The sequence below is a fragment of the Canis aureus genome, chromosome 24 (genome assembly GCF_053574225.1).
Source record: "Canis aureus isolate CA01 chromosome 24, VMU_Caureus_v.1.0, whole genome shotgun sequence".
NCBI classification, from domain to species: domain Eukaryota; kingdom Metazoa; phylum Chordata; class Mammalia; order Carnivora; family Canidae; genus Canis; species Canis aureus.
This window is the reverse complement of record NC_135634.1, coordinates 18,548,856-18,564,548: the sequence shown is the minus strand read 5'-3', so window position 1 is coordinate 18,564,548 and position 15,693 is coordinate 18,548,856. Positions and strand designations below refer to the sequence as shown.

General features: G+C 39.4%; 1 protein-coding gene across 1 annotated transcript in view; it reads right to left on the bottom strand.

Moving 5' to 3' along the window:
* Window positions 1-15,693, bottom strand: part of CRYL1 (crystallin lambda 1) — a 151,841-nt gene that overhangs the window by 134,362 nt on the left and 1,786 nt on the right. Inside the window, exon 2 of the mRNA XM_077868490.1 lies at window positions 5,497-5,604. Within this exon, the coding sequence (XP_077724616.1) occupies window positions 5,497-5,604 (108 nt within the window). The remainder of the gene's footprint in view (window positions 1-5,496; window positions 5,605-15,693) is intronic.

The window sequence follows — 15,693 nt, the reverse complement described above, 5'->3', positions numbered from 1 at the left end:
CTTGGGACGATTTGCATACAAGAATGATCATCTACAGGTGGTAAAAATATGGCACTAGAGAAACTGAAAAGAGTAAGTTTACCAAAATACCATAATTTTGGATTGGGACTCCTTTGAAACAAGGTGGTTTGTTCTCTGCCTTAGAATGGAGGCAGTCACTGAGTCACAGCAGGTGGCCCTGGTCCAGTGATGGCTAGAATGGCCCTGTCACTACGTGGAAATTACACTGGATCCAAAACCCATGAAGTCGTGTCCTGATCTATGAGTCTGTATTATAACTTTTACTTGATTTTTTTCTTCTTTGAATGCATTTATAGTCTCAAATTCTTGAGACCTAACACATGCCAAGCATCGGACATATAATGGAAAACAAAAACCAAATTGTAAAGCACCTGCTAATAAGGTTTTCCAAGGTCAAGCTACCCTTCTATTTGAGATTTAAATATGTTAAGTATTAAGTTTCTCATTTTACTGCTCTGTTAAAAAAGGATTACTTTTAGATGACACCTTTTTTATTTTTTTTAATTCCCTATGATCTCTTGGCATGGTATCAGTTGTGATAATTTCTCTAATCTTTTAATGTAATATTTTTAAAAATCAACTTCACCCAGCTTAAGTTCATTTTTACAATTTCAGAAACAAGTTGTACCATTTCTACTCAAGATTAGTGTTTAATAGGTCTAACATAAGTAGAATTTTCATGCAGAAGTATTTTCCAACATAAATGTTCAGAAGGATTTGAATTTGGGAAGTGAGCCAAACTGCAAGGGTGGAACAGATGGCAGGGGAAAAGTCTATGAAAAATATGGCAAAAAAAATTACTTTTTGAAACTCTAGAAAAGGCTCCCATGACTCAGTTAAAACAATTATTGAGCTAGTGCCTATTTCTGGAGACAAGAGATGTGCATGCTGCCTCTTTCTGTGGCCATAATGGCTAGTACAGAGATCACACACCATTTCAACAGAAGTAGTCAGACTATAATATAGTCTCCTTACTGGGCTCAAACCTGTTGTGATGAAAGAAGACCACAAACCAGTGTCCTAAAAGGCTGCTTGGTGGGCACAAACTATTTTGACCCATCAGTCAGTTCAACCCAATCAAGAAGATACACTGTTGGAGCACCTGAGTGGCTCAGTGGTTGAGCATCTGCCTTTGGCTCAGGTGGTGAACCCAGGGTCCTGAGATCGAGTGCCACATCGGGCTCCCCCCCAGGAAGCCTGCTTCTCTCTCTGCCTATGTCTCTGCCTCTCTCTCTGTGTCTCTCGTGAATAAATAAAATCTTAAAAAAAAAAAAAAGAGAAGAGACATTGTTTATACTTCTTGACAAAAAGGATAAAGTTGGTTCTCCGTATACCTCATGCCTAACACATGATCAGGGACTGTTTAGTTTTTGTTTCTAAACATCTAAGGACTACAGCCAATCACCCAATGTTGTTGACCTGAGCTAATAGTTACTGTTGATCTGCAAGGTGACACAGTTTACTTACTGAAAGCAGTAGCAATAATTCTTTCCTGACTGAAAACAATTTAAAACTCAGAACTCTTCTTACTGACCAACATATTTACAAAAATAAGGTTTGGACTCAATCCTCTTAACGTGGTCTCTGTGTACAGGAATGGAACATCTGAAAATCCTGTGACTTAAGAAAGGGAAGCAGGTGGCTTTACTTAAATGACAACCCAAAAATGTAGTCCTCCCTGGGAGGGCAACACAATACGACTCAACTTTATTTTCCTGCTGCTATTTGCTAGCAATAATTTGAGAAGAGAGATATAGTCAGTCACAGGATACCTTAAGATCTCTACTTCCTGCCAAAGAAGTATAACCAGTTCTACATATTTAAGTTAACTCAGCATATGTGTGGATGAATCACAAAAAAAAAAAAAAAAAAAAAAAGCTACTGCTATAAAGGAAAGATCTGTGTGTACTTCTTAAATCTTAGATACATAAGAATTCAGTAGATTTGTTTTTCTTTAATAAAGCTGCTAATAGCAATAAATTGGGGGTTTTTGGTTCAAAACTCTTACAGACATCTAAAAGTTAAATCTAATTGGGTACCAATTGTATTATGAAATATTAGCTCTTAACTAAGGAAAGCAGTAGGATAACAGGAAAGTCTGTTATCTGGCCTTAACAATAAACAGACAAATACATTTTTTAAAGATTTATTTATTTATTTATTTATTTATTTATTTATTTATTTATTTATTTGAGAGAGAGAGAGAGCACATAAGCAGGGAGCAGGGGCAGAGGGAGAAAGAATCCCAAGCAGACTCCCCACTGGGTGCAGAGCCTGAAGCAGGTCTCAATCTCATGACCCAAGTTAAAACCAAGGCTTGGACTCTGAACCAACTGAGCCACCCAGATGCCCCAACAAACAAATATATTTTTTAATTTTTTTAATTTAAAAAATTAAAAACCCTACTCAAACTTTCCACACATAATTCCCTGATGCCTGAAAGGGAGTAACACACTAAAATGATATATCTAAAAACTGAGGCCTAAAATATAAACATCCAAAGAAATAGAACAAAGAACTTTTCAATTAGGAATCTTAGAGTTTTCTCTTGGTTCTGACAAAGTAGAATTGGCTTAACAAAATAAAAGATGAAATAGCAACAGAAGTAGGATGTCTGGATAGTAGAAATCAGCAAACTGTACCCATTGGTCAAAGCTGCTCTCCACCACCTGTTTTCATATGGCCTGTAAGATGAAAATGGCTTTTACATTTTTAAATGGTTAAAAAAAACACAGAATAATAATAATACTTTGTGACATGTGAAAATTATACAAACTCCAAAGTTCAATGTCAATTTATGAAGTTTCATTGAAAAACAGGCAGGTCCATTTGTTCACATATTGTCTGTGGCTGCTTCACTCTACAAGGAGAGGCTGCTGTAAAGACTTTCTGACCTGAAAAGCCTAAAATATTTCCCATTTGGCCTTTACAGAGAGTAAGCCAGCCCCTGGTCTAGAGTGCAGGTGCAGCTGGCTTCACACCTGACTTGATCAGAAGTTGTGCTCTCCTCCAACACCAGGCTGGTCACTGACCTGACATCTCTATGCTCCAAATCCACCAACCACAAATACTGCCAACCATAAAGAATGAGCAAACAATGAGAAACTACTCAAAATGAATAAGTATATTTGGAAAAGAAGCATAATTATTAAAGTGAAGATTTAATTATTGAAATAAATTCAGTGGATCGCTTAAATAACAGATTAGACATAGGTAAAATTAGAATTCGTGAACTGGAAGAAAACCTAAAGAATGCATCCAAAATATATTCCAACAGGACAGGGAGACAGAAAATATAACAGAGGTTAAAAGATATGAAAGCTAGAATGAGTTGGTTCAATAGACATATAATCAGAACCCCAGAAGGAAAAACAGATCCAGGAGTCTCAGTCTTGGATATGTATCTTGTAGATATTCTTGTACTTAACACATCAGGAGACATATGCAATGACACAAATGGCAACACTGTTTACAATAGCCCCTAACTGGAAACAGCTTCTTGTTCATCAGAAGGATAACATATATGTAAATAATAGCGAAGTCACACACAAGAAAATTATATAGAAATAAACACAGATGTACAACAGTTACAAGAAATAACACAGATGAATCTCAAAAAAAATTTTATAAAGCACAAAAACAAGCAAAACTAAACCATATATTATTTAGATACATATGAATAGTAAAATTTCTCTAAGGTACAGCAAAGGTAGATACAACATAAAGAATATCAGTTAGTTCTGGTAGGAAGACAGGAAATTGGTTTCAAAAGGTGTATAGGGGGTTTTGACAATATTCTAGATCTCAAGATGGACAGTAGCTTCATGAAAGCTCATTTCATTATATCTTCATAAACTAGCATAAATGATCTATTCTTTTGTATATATTATATATATTAAACATTACATTAAAAGTAATGTTTGCAGAATCTCTATAAAACAAATAGTATAGATGGCTGCCAAAGATACTCAGATCCACACTTAACAGGTCAGATGAACCAGAGCTTGAATCTTGTCTTACTGTGTCTTTGAGCAGGTTACTGACCATTCATAGACCTGTTTTCTCATAAAATAATGACAATAATACCCACCTCATGGAGCTTACTGTGAGAATTTATATGGTAAGATTACTAGACTATAAACTCCATGGTGGATAGGACTGTATCTCTCTTACTCATCTATGTATCCCTAGTAGATAACACATGCCTGGAACATAGCAGGTATTTATGCTAATTCCTCTTCCTTCTATAAGAGTACAGAAGAAAGTGTTAGCAGTATATGTGTTTAGTTTTAGAGTGGTTCTGGTTTTTTGTTTTTGTTTGGTTTTTTGATTTTTATTTTTAAAGATGTTATTTTTAAGTAATCCCTATACCGAACATGGAGCTTGAATTTACAATCCCGAGATCAAGAGTCACATGCTCCACCAATTGAGCCAGCCCAGGCACCCCTGTTTGTTTGCTTTTCAGATTAACATTTCATCTTGGCATTGGCTGAATGTTACTAAACATAAGATGTAACTTGACTTCTCTGGGTTTTGGGTTCTTAATCTGTTGTACAACAAAACTGGACTAAGGTATATAACTTCTTGGTGTCTATAGCCTATCATCACACCATACATATTAGTCTTTTCAAAAAGTAAACAAAAAAGTCAGTGTGTTTTTGTTAACCAAAATGCGAACTCAAGTTATATCATGGATATCCCCGAAGAAGGAGAGTAACTACCTGAGCAATACCATGTGTGAGATGGTCAAAACCGTATTCAGCCACAATCCTCTCAGGTGAAGGTGTCATGAATTAGGGCCCTTTTACCTTCCAGCATATTACACTACTTTGGTGCTTCTATCTTTGACCCCCCCCCCCCCATTCTTGGCCTCTTTCTTTCAGCTCCTATTTTTCTGCTTACCCCCTGTGATTATTCCAAAACTTGGCCCTCCTCATGCTTAGCATATGTAAGTTCACCTACTCTGACACCATTAACCATTAACAGTTAACACAGTTCATTTGAGTCCTGCCATCATTAAATCAATAGTTCAAAACAAACCTCAGGACCTGTTCTAAAATGTGATGCCCATGCAGCTCTGACTACTACATGCTACAAGCTGGCTCACCTGCCCAGAGAGAACACAGGAAACCCAGACTTCCAGCCCTGCAGGACACACAGGGAGAAGCCTACTCCCTCAGGCTGGAAGCCCAAGAGGTACGTTCAGTTTCTCTGCTCACATCACATGTCTTTACATGTGTCTTTACAATCCTAATGGTCCTTTCCTCACAACCTGAGCCCTCTCTTAATTTGTAAGTGTTAATTCATGGCTTGACCACTGTGGGTCTGGCCTTTACTACCTCAAAGGCACTATAACAGACATCAAATGGAAGAATAAGATCACAGGTATTTACAGCCTTGAGAATACGATAAAGAAGACCCACTGAGAGCAACAGAGCCATTTCAATTCCTCCTGGAAGGTGCCAGCCAACTTACCTGATGGTTTCCAAGGCATTTGTTACCTGCTGTTGCTCAATATCATAGAGTTTCACCTTGAAGCCTCCACTGGCAAACAACATAGCCCAGCTTCGCCCAATGAGTCCACTGAAGGAAAGAAAATTAAAAAAGGCTTCTGGTTAACTTAATGGAACAATTCTTCATTCCTAACCCAGAATGAAAAGTAAATGCGTAATTTGGTATCCTGGATGGCATCCTGAACATTAAGTAAAAACTCAGGAAATTAATAATATATTAATATTAATATTACTTATTAATTGTAATAAATGTGCCACACTAATATATTAATAATAGGGGAAACTGGTGAGGGAGTATATGGGAACTTTCTGTACTATCCTCACAATTTTTCTGTAAATATAAAAAATAAAGCCTATTAAAAAAAAAAAGAATGTTTATAACAGCAATTCTACTCCTAGGTTTGTACCCAACAGAAATGAAACATATGTCCAAAAAACCCCACCTTGTACATATACGTTTATATGAGCGTTATTCATGACAGCTAAATGGAAATGATCCATAAGTCCATTAGCTAATGAACAGGTAATAAAATGTGGTATACCCATAAAAAGTTATTCAGCCATTAAAAGGAATAAAGTACTAATACACACTACATAGAACCTTAAAAAAATACTCAGCAAAAGAAGTCAGTAAGTAAGGTCTACATATTGCATGATTCCACTTCTAGAAACTGGCAAATCTACAGAGACAGAAAGTGGATTTGTGATTGCCCGGGGCTGGAGAGGAAGGAACAGGAGCGACAGCTGACTGATGTAGGGTTTCTTTGAGGATGATTAGAATATCCTAAAATTGACTGCTGTGACAGTTGTACAACCCTGTGAATCTACTAAAAGAGTGAATTGTGTGCTGGATCAATTACATTTCAATAAATCTGTTATGAAAAAATGACTGTGAAAATGCTTTGAAAATCCTCCTGCCACACAAATGTAAAGCAATAATATTTAGTAAGCTCTTAAATTTGGTTGAATAGAAGGGCAAAGAGGAATTGAACATCACACTTGGGGGAATGCGGGCAGTTACCTTAAAGTGTGATTACAATTATTTCTCCAAAGGTGCTTGGCTGCTATGTGAATGTTCAGCTAGAGGTGAGAGGAAGGAAAACATGTCCTCTCAAGATGCATCTATGGCCCAGATAATCAAGGGATTTCTCCAAAGGAAGTGACACACAGCAAGGTTGTTCATATAGCTAATAGGCAACAACAACCACTTAAATATCTCCATTCTAAATTCCGCACTGTTTCATTACATTCCAGGTGGACCAATCCAAAAGGGTATACCACAGTCTCCCCTTAAGGGACCCACAGGCTACAGATATGTTTGATAATGCTCCACAGGGCAGAACGAGTGGTGGAGCTGTTGAGAACTCACCTGGCCTACTGAGTAATCCAACTGTGGACGCAAAGAACAGCTATCTGTAGTCAGCATCTTTTACTTTTAAAAATGACCACTAAATTGTTCAGACTTAAAAGGGAGGAAATTGTGGACACATACTACAATATGGATCAACCTTGAAGACATGCAAAATAAAATTAACTCAATCACCAAAAGACAAATACTGTATGAGTCCACTTGCGTGAGGTACCGAGAGTAGTCAAATCCATAGACACAGAGACTAGAACGGTGGTTACCAGGGGCTGGAGGAAGGGAGGATCAGGGACTTGTTATTTAATGGGGACAGAGTTATAGTTTTGCAAGAGAAAAAAGTTTTGGAGATTAGTTGCACAATAAAAATAAACTTAGCCCGGGTGGCTCAGCGGTTTAGTGCTGCCTTCAGCCCAGGGCGTGATCCTGGAGACCCAGAGATTTTTGGCTTTGACTCCAAGTGAGATGAACAAATAACAGAAGGTTTTAGAGGAAAGACGTTCTCTGACTTCAGTTCTTAAAGGTTCTGGTTGCTTTAATAAGAATATACTGGGGCAGGGAGACTGGGTGGCTCAGTCAATTCAGCATCTGCCTTTGGCTCAGGTCATCATCCTGGAGTCCTGAGATCAAGCTCTACATGGGGCTCCCTGCTCAGCAGAGAGTCTGCCTCTCCCTCTCTATCTGCCCCTGCCCTCTACCCCTGCTCATGCTCTCTCTCTCTCAAATAAATAATTTTTTAAAAATCCACACATATATTTAAAAAAAAAGAATATACTAGGATGCCTGGGTAGCTCGGTCAGTTAAGTGTCTGACTCTTGATTTCAGCTCAGGTCAGGGTTGTGAGATCAAGCCCAGCATCAGGCTCCCCACTCAATGTGGAGTCTGCTTAAGATTATCTCCCTCCCTCCCTCTCTAACCCTTCCCTGCCATCACATGGCACAAGTGTGCTCTTTCTCTCTCTATAAATAAATAAACTTTAAAAAACTAAAAATTAAAAAAAATTTAAAGAATATACTGAAGACAGGCAAAGATGCAAGTAAACAGACTAGCTAGAAGTATGAAGTATGATGGTAGGCTGGAGCAAGATAGAAGCAGAGGTGGAGACAGGAAACAGCCAGCTGAGTTCCAAATATGTGGTATTTTCAAGGCACAAACTGTAAGAACTGCTATGGAACACCATAGTAGGTGGGAGGAAAAGAACTGAAGATAATACCAAGTTTCTTTTGCATAGAAGCAGACAGGACAGGGAGGCCATTACCTCTGGCAGGGAAGACTATATAACTTAAGTAGATGTAGGGAGAGAAGATCGGGCATTCCATACGGGAGGCCTTAAGTATGAAAAAGATGCCCCATCGGTACATCTAAGAAACAACAGGACAGAGATCTCATGGCTCAGGGACAAGGCCTGGGCTGAGGCTATGAATGCTGTATTACTGCATAGCCATGGCATGTAACAGCATGAAACCAGATGAGATCACCAAGGAAGTGAATGGTAATAAAGAAGTCAATGGGTTGAGCCTTGGAACACTCCTCCTCCAGTGAAGGATAGGGACGGGAGAGGGGAGGAAAACCAGGCATGGGGTCAGGGAAGTGAAAGGAAGCTTCAGTGAGAAGACAGTGACCATCTGGGTCAAAACTGAGGACTGATCCCTGGGGTTAGTGAGATGAATTGGGGGGACGGTGTATGACAAGAGCAGTTCTGACAGACTGATGGGAGGAAAGCTGGCCTATGTAGAAGAGAGATGAGCCTCTAGATGGAACTACCAGCTTAGAAAATGAAGGTACAGGGGAAGGAACACATTAAATGACATGACACAGATACAGTCAACAAAATCCAGAATTCAGGAAATTTCACAGAACAAACGACCCATGTTCTTCCACAAATAAACTGCAAGAAAGTTCTAAAAAGAGATGGGGAAACCTATAGACTGAAAAAGCTAAGAAACATATCAACTAAATATAATATGTGATCCTCACCTGGAAACTGCATCAATCAAACCAAGGGTAAAAAAAAGTTTTTAGAGAACAAGGGAAATGGTGAATACTGATGGGATCTTTAAAGATATTATTTGATAATATTAAGGAATTTTGTTAATTTTGATACACAATGATGGTATTTTTTGCAGTACTCTATATTTTCTCTTCCTATGATTTTCTTAATAACATACTATCCCTAGCTTACTTTAAGAACACAGTATTTAATACTTATACAAAATATGTGTTAATTTACTGCTGATGTTATCAACAAGGCTTCCAGTCAAGAGTAGGCTGTTAGTAATTAAGTTATACATGGATTTCCAGCTGCATGGGGGAGGGGGCTCAGCACCTCTAACCTCTACATTGTTCAAGGGTCAACTGTAGTCCTTGTCTTTTAGGTATTCATGCTGACATATTTGTAGGTGAAATGACAGAAATGTCTGGGATTTGTTTCAAATTAATCCATGGAAGGGAACATAAATGAAACTAGATCAGCCCAATGTTAATAATTATTGAAACTAGGGGTAGAAGGGGTACAAAGTTTTCATTGTACTATTCTCTGAACTTTAATATGATTTGAAGCTTTTCGATAATATAAATAATATGGATGGGAAGAAAGGAAGTAGAGACAGAATACAGACAATTTTATTTAGGTCTGAAGAAACATGTGACAGTTACTGGAAGGAGAAATAAGGTCAAGTGGGGATATTTATTAGGCTAGGAGAAATAACCATATGTTTACATGCTATAGAGCATGAAACCCTGCAGACAACACAGCACTTTGGTCTGAGGTTCCTGAACCTATTTCCACTGCTTGGGTGGTCCTGATGCTTGATGTTACTCAAGAAGAAGCAACCCCAATAATCAAGCAGGTGGAAAATCCCTGGAATTGGAGGTATCTACACAGAGGTAGGTAATCACTTGGCATCAGATATTGGGAAGATGGTTGGATTATGCTCCATTTTTCTTTCAATCTTGAGATTTTCCAATGCCACTTGAGATACCAAAAATGAGTTGCATCTGATTCACAAAGTGTCCTGGGTACTCTTCGTGCAATTCAGAGACAAATCAACAACATTCTCTAGGATTCCTCTAAATTGGAAGTTTCTCAAAATGTGATCCAGATATCAGCAGCAACATATTCCCCATTCCAGAGGGGCCGACATCAGGTGGTGGGAGGCACTTTTCCATGAGTACTCACATGTCTTACTGAGTATGCCAAGAACATAAGGCCCTGGCTGTTCTACACGCAGACCATTTGTCGGAGTTATTTTGCAGAAATATATCCCTCAAGGATAAAAAGCAAGCTTCCTTACCTCTTACTATAAAAGCAGTGGTTTCCCCAAGCTCAATATTCCTGCCTGGAACATAATCACTGAACCTGCAGGTATCCACCTGGAACCTCCATACTCCCACATTGGACTCAGACCAAAGGGAACAATGTTAATGGGATCCTCATACTGCCTGTTCTCCTATGACTAAGAAAGTTCTCCGTCTCTCACCCGTGAGTCTCATGTTCTCTGCCAGCATCCAGGAAATAGTAATAAGCTAAATTATTAGCTTGCAAGTACACAGAACATTCAGTAGGACAGGGTTGTCTCAGACGTGTTATTTCATTATAGTAACCATATGCTGCTTTGAGGAGGTGGGTTAGGATAATAGTCAACGGATGGGCTCTAAAATTTTTTTTATTTATTTATGATAGTCACACAGAGAGAGAGAGAGGCAGAGACATAGGCAGAGGGAGAAGCAGGCTCCATGCACCGGGAGCCCGATGTGGGATTCGATCCCGGGTCTCCAGGATCGCACCCTGGGCCAAAGGCAGGCGCCAAACCACTGCGCCACTCAGGGATCGGATGGGCTCTAATAAGTATTATCCCCACTCCATTCCGCCCCCCATCCTTATTTAGCTAATCTGTAATTCAGGCTCTGGGTACAAAAAGTACTCCACACAGTTACATTGGAGTTGTAACAGTTACATCCCCACCTTCTGTAGGGCTTGGGCCCAAGCAATGAAGGGAAAGCATGGCATGCCTCCTATTGACCTGAAAATCCTGTTAATGCCACAGAAGTGCTTTCCAAGCTTCAAAGCCCTCACACAATGCCCACTTGAGCTAAGCCTTTAATATATACAAGGGGTTATTGAGAGGGTCTACTATCTTGTTACAAGGTATCTTATGTGAAGCCATTTGTTGGGAAAATGGAGTGGAAACAACTAAAACCACCTCTACTCAACTTTGGGAGAGGGAGCAGAATTATACAAAATGTTTCACTCCATATTCTTCTGCAATATCAAAGTCTTTAACAATTAACGTAAAATTTACATATTATGTATATATAAATTTTTTATTAAACTCTTAAAAAAAAAAAAAAAAAAACTCTTAATGTGCTAGACCTGCACTAATACGGTTGACTCTACCCACATGCTATTTATTTATTTATTTATTTATTTATTTTTTTATATCTGAAGGTATTTTTTTTTTATTGGTGTTCAATTTACTAACATACAGAATAACCCCCAGTGCCCGTCACCCATTCACTCCCACCCCCCGCCCTCCTCCCCTTCCAACACCCCTAGTTCGTTTCCCAGAGTTAGCAGTCTTTACGTTCTGTCTCCCTTTCTGATATTTCCCACACATTTCTTCCCCCTTCCCTTATATTCCCTTTCACTATTATTTATATTCCCCAAATGAATGAGAACATATAATGTTTGTCCTTCTCCGACTGGCTTACTTCACTCAGCATAATACCCTCCAGTTCCATCCACGTTGAAGCAAATGGTGGGTATTTGTCATTTCTAATAGCTGAGTAATATTCCATTGTATACATAAACCACATCTTCTTTATCCATTCATCTTTCGTTGGACACCGAGGCTCCTTCCACAGTTTGGCTATCGTGGCCATTGCTGCTATAAACATTGGGGTGCAGGTGTCCCGGCGTTTCATTGCATCTGTATCTTTGGGGTAAATCCCCAGCAGTGCAATTCACATGCTGCTATTTAAATTAAAGTTAATAAATTTTAAAAAATCAATTTATCAATAGTACTAGACATGTCTCAAGTATTCAAAAGCCACATGTGACAGTAGCCACCAACTTGGACAGCAAGGACATATACTGAACATATTCCCTCTTTGCAGAACAAATACTGACATATACTGACATATTCCTGAACATATACTGAACATATACTGAACAGAACATATCCCTGAACATATACTGACATATTCCCTCTTTGCAGAAAGTTCTATTGACAGAGCTGTTCAGAACTATATGAGGGGGAAAAAACCCCAGAGATCACAAGCCAGAGTTTGAAAGAGACAGTCCTGAGCAAAGACTTCTTTCTCTTCCTCAAACATTCCCCCCCCCCGCCCCCCCCCACACACACACTCCAGAGCTGCAAGAAACTACCTCCCCCTCCAAAATGACTCATCTCCCCTATCCATGTGAAAGCTTTCGCCCACATGGTCAGACACCGGAGCCTGTCAGGCAGATCCCCTCGGGGTGAGAGCTCACAGGGCCTCTGAAGCAGCCGCAGCAGTAGACTCCACTATCAGCCAAGTCCCCCCACATCCTGTGTCCACCACACAACAAAATGTAACTAAAGTGTCAGGCCAGGAAGGGCTAACAGGCCATCCGTGGTTGAAGGGTTAAAGGCCTCAGTTGGCCTTTCTATAAAAGCCCAAAGTACTGTAGCTGCTTTTACAGAGAAGACTTCCCACGAAGGGGAACAGAGGAGATTCACCTCCTCCCACAACTAGACTTGCCTTTTCAAAATAAGTATAAAGTGCCTCTCAAATGAGCCTGCATTGCAGGGGGAGGCATAAGAAGGGAGAGAAGGGAGTTTTCTGAGGATAGGCTTTCCTGATTCACAAAGGTTACATCATTATTATACCTGCATCGTCCAGGACAGCAGCCATGCAACAGCCACATGGCGCTAACAGGCAATGGAAAAGTGACTAGTGTGATGAGGTGTGCTGCAAGTATAAAAACTATGCTGGATTCTCAAGACTATTTTCCCCCCCAGAAAGAATATAAACTCTTTCACTAGTAAAATTTTACATCAATTACTTGTTGAAATAATAATACTTAGAAATAAGCTAAATAACACATTGAAATTAATCCGATTTTTAAAAAAGATTTTATTTGAGAGAAGAGAGAGAAAGCATGAGCAGGGGTTGGGGGGGCAGGGAGGGTCAGAGGGAGAAAGAGGTGCAGACTCCCCATGCAGCCGTGAACCCGAGCACACAGGGCTCAATGAATCTATTTCCACTGCTTGGGTGGTCCTGAGATCATGACCTGATCCGATGGCAGACGCTTAACTGACTGAGGCATCCAGGCATCCCTAATTTCACCTTTTTAAAAATGTAATTACTACAAAATTTAGTTACATATGTGACTTGCACTGGTGGCTCACATTATGTTTCTAACAGGCAGCAATGACTTAAACAATTATCTGGTATCATAATTCGATCATTTATCTTAGTTATTTCTTTGGTGTCAGGACACTTAGTTCCACCCCAGCTATGCAACTACACCATAATAATACAGAAGTCAGTCACACATCTGAGAGAGCTCTAGTCCTTCATCTACAAATGCAGTTGGGGTGGGTGGCATTTACTCTAGAGCAGTAGTTCTCACCTTTCTATCAAAGACATTTTTACAATAATCCAAGCCACCATGGACCTCACGTTTGAATGCTGGTTGCCAAATAAGTCAACTGATCTTAAGTAAATTTGTTTATGACCAAAAAATCAACATGAGACAAATGTCCAAAAAGAAATAATGTTTGTAACATATAAATACACAAAAATTCCTATAAATGCAGAAATAAGTGATAAATACACCAAACACAAGGAGAGGGACTCATATAAAGTATGTGAACAAACTAACTTTCAAACTAATATTCTACTGCCTTAGTCTAATAATAGCAAATAATATATATACAAATGGCAGAGATTAAAAAAACTGATCTTGGGTTAATATGGGCAACACACACTCACTTATAGTACAATATATATTAGCAAAAAAGTAAAAAACTAACCCTGTAACATTCAGCATTAGTTAAATAAACTATATACACACAAAGCAAACAGAGCAAATTTTTAACAATTATTGAATTAAAAAAGTGGGTCTCTGGGTATTCTTTTTTCCATAATTCCTACATTTCTGTGTATTTGAGAATTTTTGTAAAAATTTGGGGAGAAAAAAATTGGGGGAGAAATGACTTATGTTCCATACAATAGGCATTAAAGACAAAGTTGATTTCTTTTTGGCATAATCGTTTCAAAGTCTGCATTGCCCACAGTTCTCTAGAGGAGGCACCAAGAGCACGATGCCGACTCCTGGGAACCCGCTGGCATCCCTTCTCCCTCACACACACTCAGTCACTAATGACTGCGCATGACATGGACATATGATCCAAAGCAGCCAATCAGCGGGCTTACCAGAACTACTCTACCTGTAGCCTGGCCTGCACAGGCAAGCCAAGCCAATCAGATTTCCTCTCCTGAAAATTGGACCTAAAATTGGAAACTCTAAGTCAGTAATAGACACTGGAGGTGAAAGATTATAATGCTGGGGTTGGCAACAATGTGCAAAAAAAAAGCAGCACAGGAGAGAGGAAAAGTGAGCAAGTAAAGGCAGGGGGAATCTATTACACAGACTAATATAAATAGGTACAAACAAACATCAGATTCCACAGCCACAGAATGAAAGTTCTGTCAGCTTTCTGTTCCTAGTACTACCTTACTTTGGGCCCAAATTCTATTAGTTTCCTGCCCTTAGAGCCTGTGACATCCTGTTAACTTTTTGTGAACTCCTAGATACCTGAGGACCTACCATTCTGGGTCCCTACCATTCTGACTATTATGATATGCTTTAAAGCTTCGAAATTCATAAATCTGAGTTAGTACTTCGCAAAGCTACTGAAGGTGAACATTTATTCTATTACATAGCAGCAAAGTAGCAGGGAAGAAAATTTAAGTAATAAAATTGGCTCATTTCTGGGGTGCCTGGATGGCTCAGTTAGTTAAGCATCTGACTTCTGCTCAGGTTGTGATCTCAGGGTCCTGGGATGGAGCCCCATGCCTGGCTCCCCACTCAGCAGCAGTGAGTCTGCTTGTCCCTCTGCCTCTGCCCCTGTCCCTGCTCATGTTTTCTCTCTCTCTCAAGTAAGTGAATAAAATCTTTAAAAAAAAAAAAAAAAAAAAAGTGTTCTTTATGGAAAAAAAAATCAGTGGAAAAGAATTAAATAGGGACTATATTTCTAGCAAGTACCTTCAAGAGGGAACCTGATAATTATTAGGAAAAGATGGAAAAACAATGGCCCAATATGTCCCTGAAATTGAAATAGGCATTTTTTGGTCTGTTGAAATCCAAGAATGAAACTAAACCAGGTTTTAGGAAGCTAATTTACACTTCCCAGCCTCATTTTGTAAATGGATGTTCCATGGAATCACCCATGGGGCCAGAAGCGGGGGGAGAGAGAGAAGAGGGCTGAAGAGCGGGGAGGAAGGGAAAGGAAAAGTGAGTAGGGGAGCGAGGTGAGAGAGGGAACAGAGAGGAAAGGGAGCAGAAGGAAGGGAAGGAAAGCAGAGATGGGTGTTCTCTTGAGGTGCTGAGGGTATAGGATAGACAGGAAGAGATCTCTATCCTGTGCCAGTTCCTGTGGTCATTAAAGTTTGCCAACCCTCATCTACTTCCTTATGAACCTTCCTCTGGGGAATCAAATAAACTGACTCATCAATCCTATCTCCTTCTGGAAAGACTGTACTTCATGAAAGAACCAGAGCCAGACAGGGATAGTCAATTCCAAACTT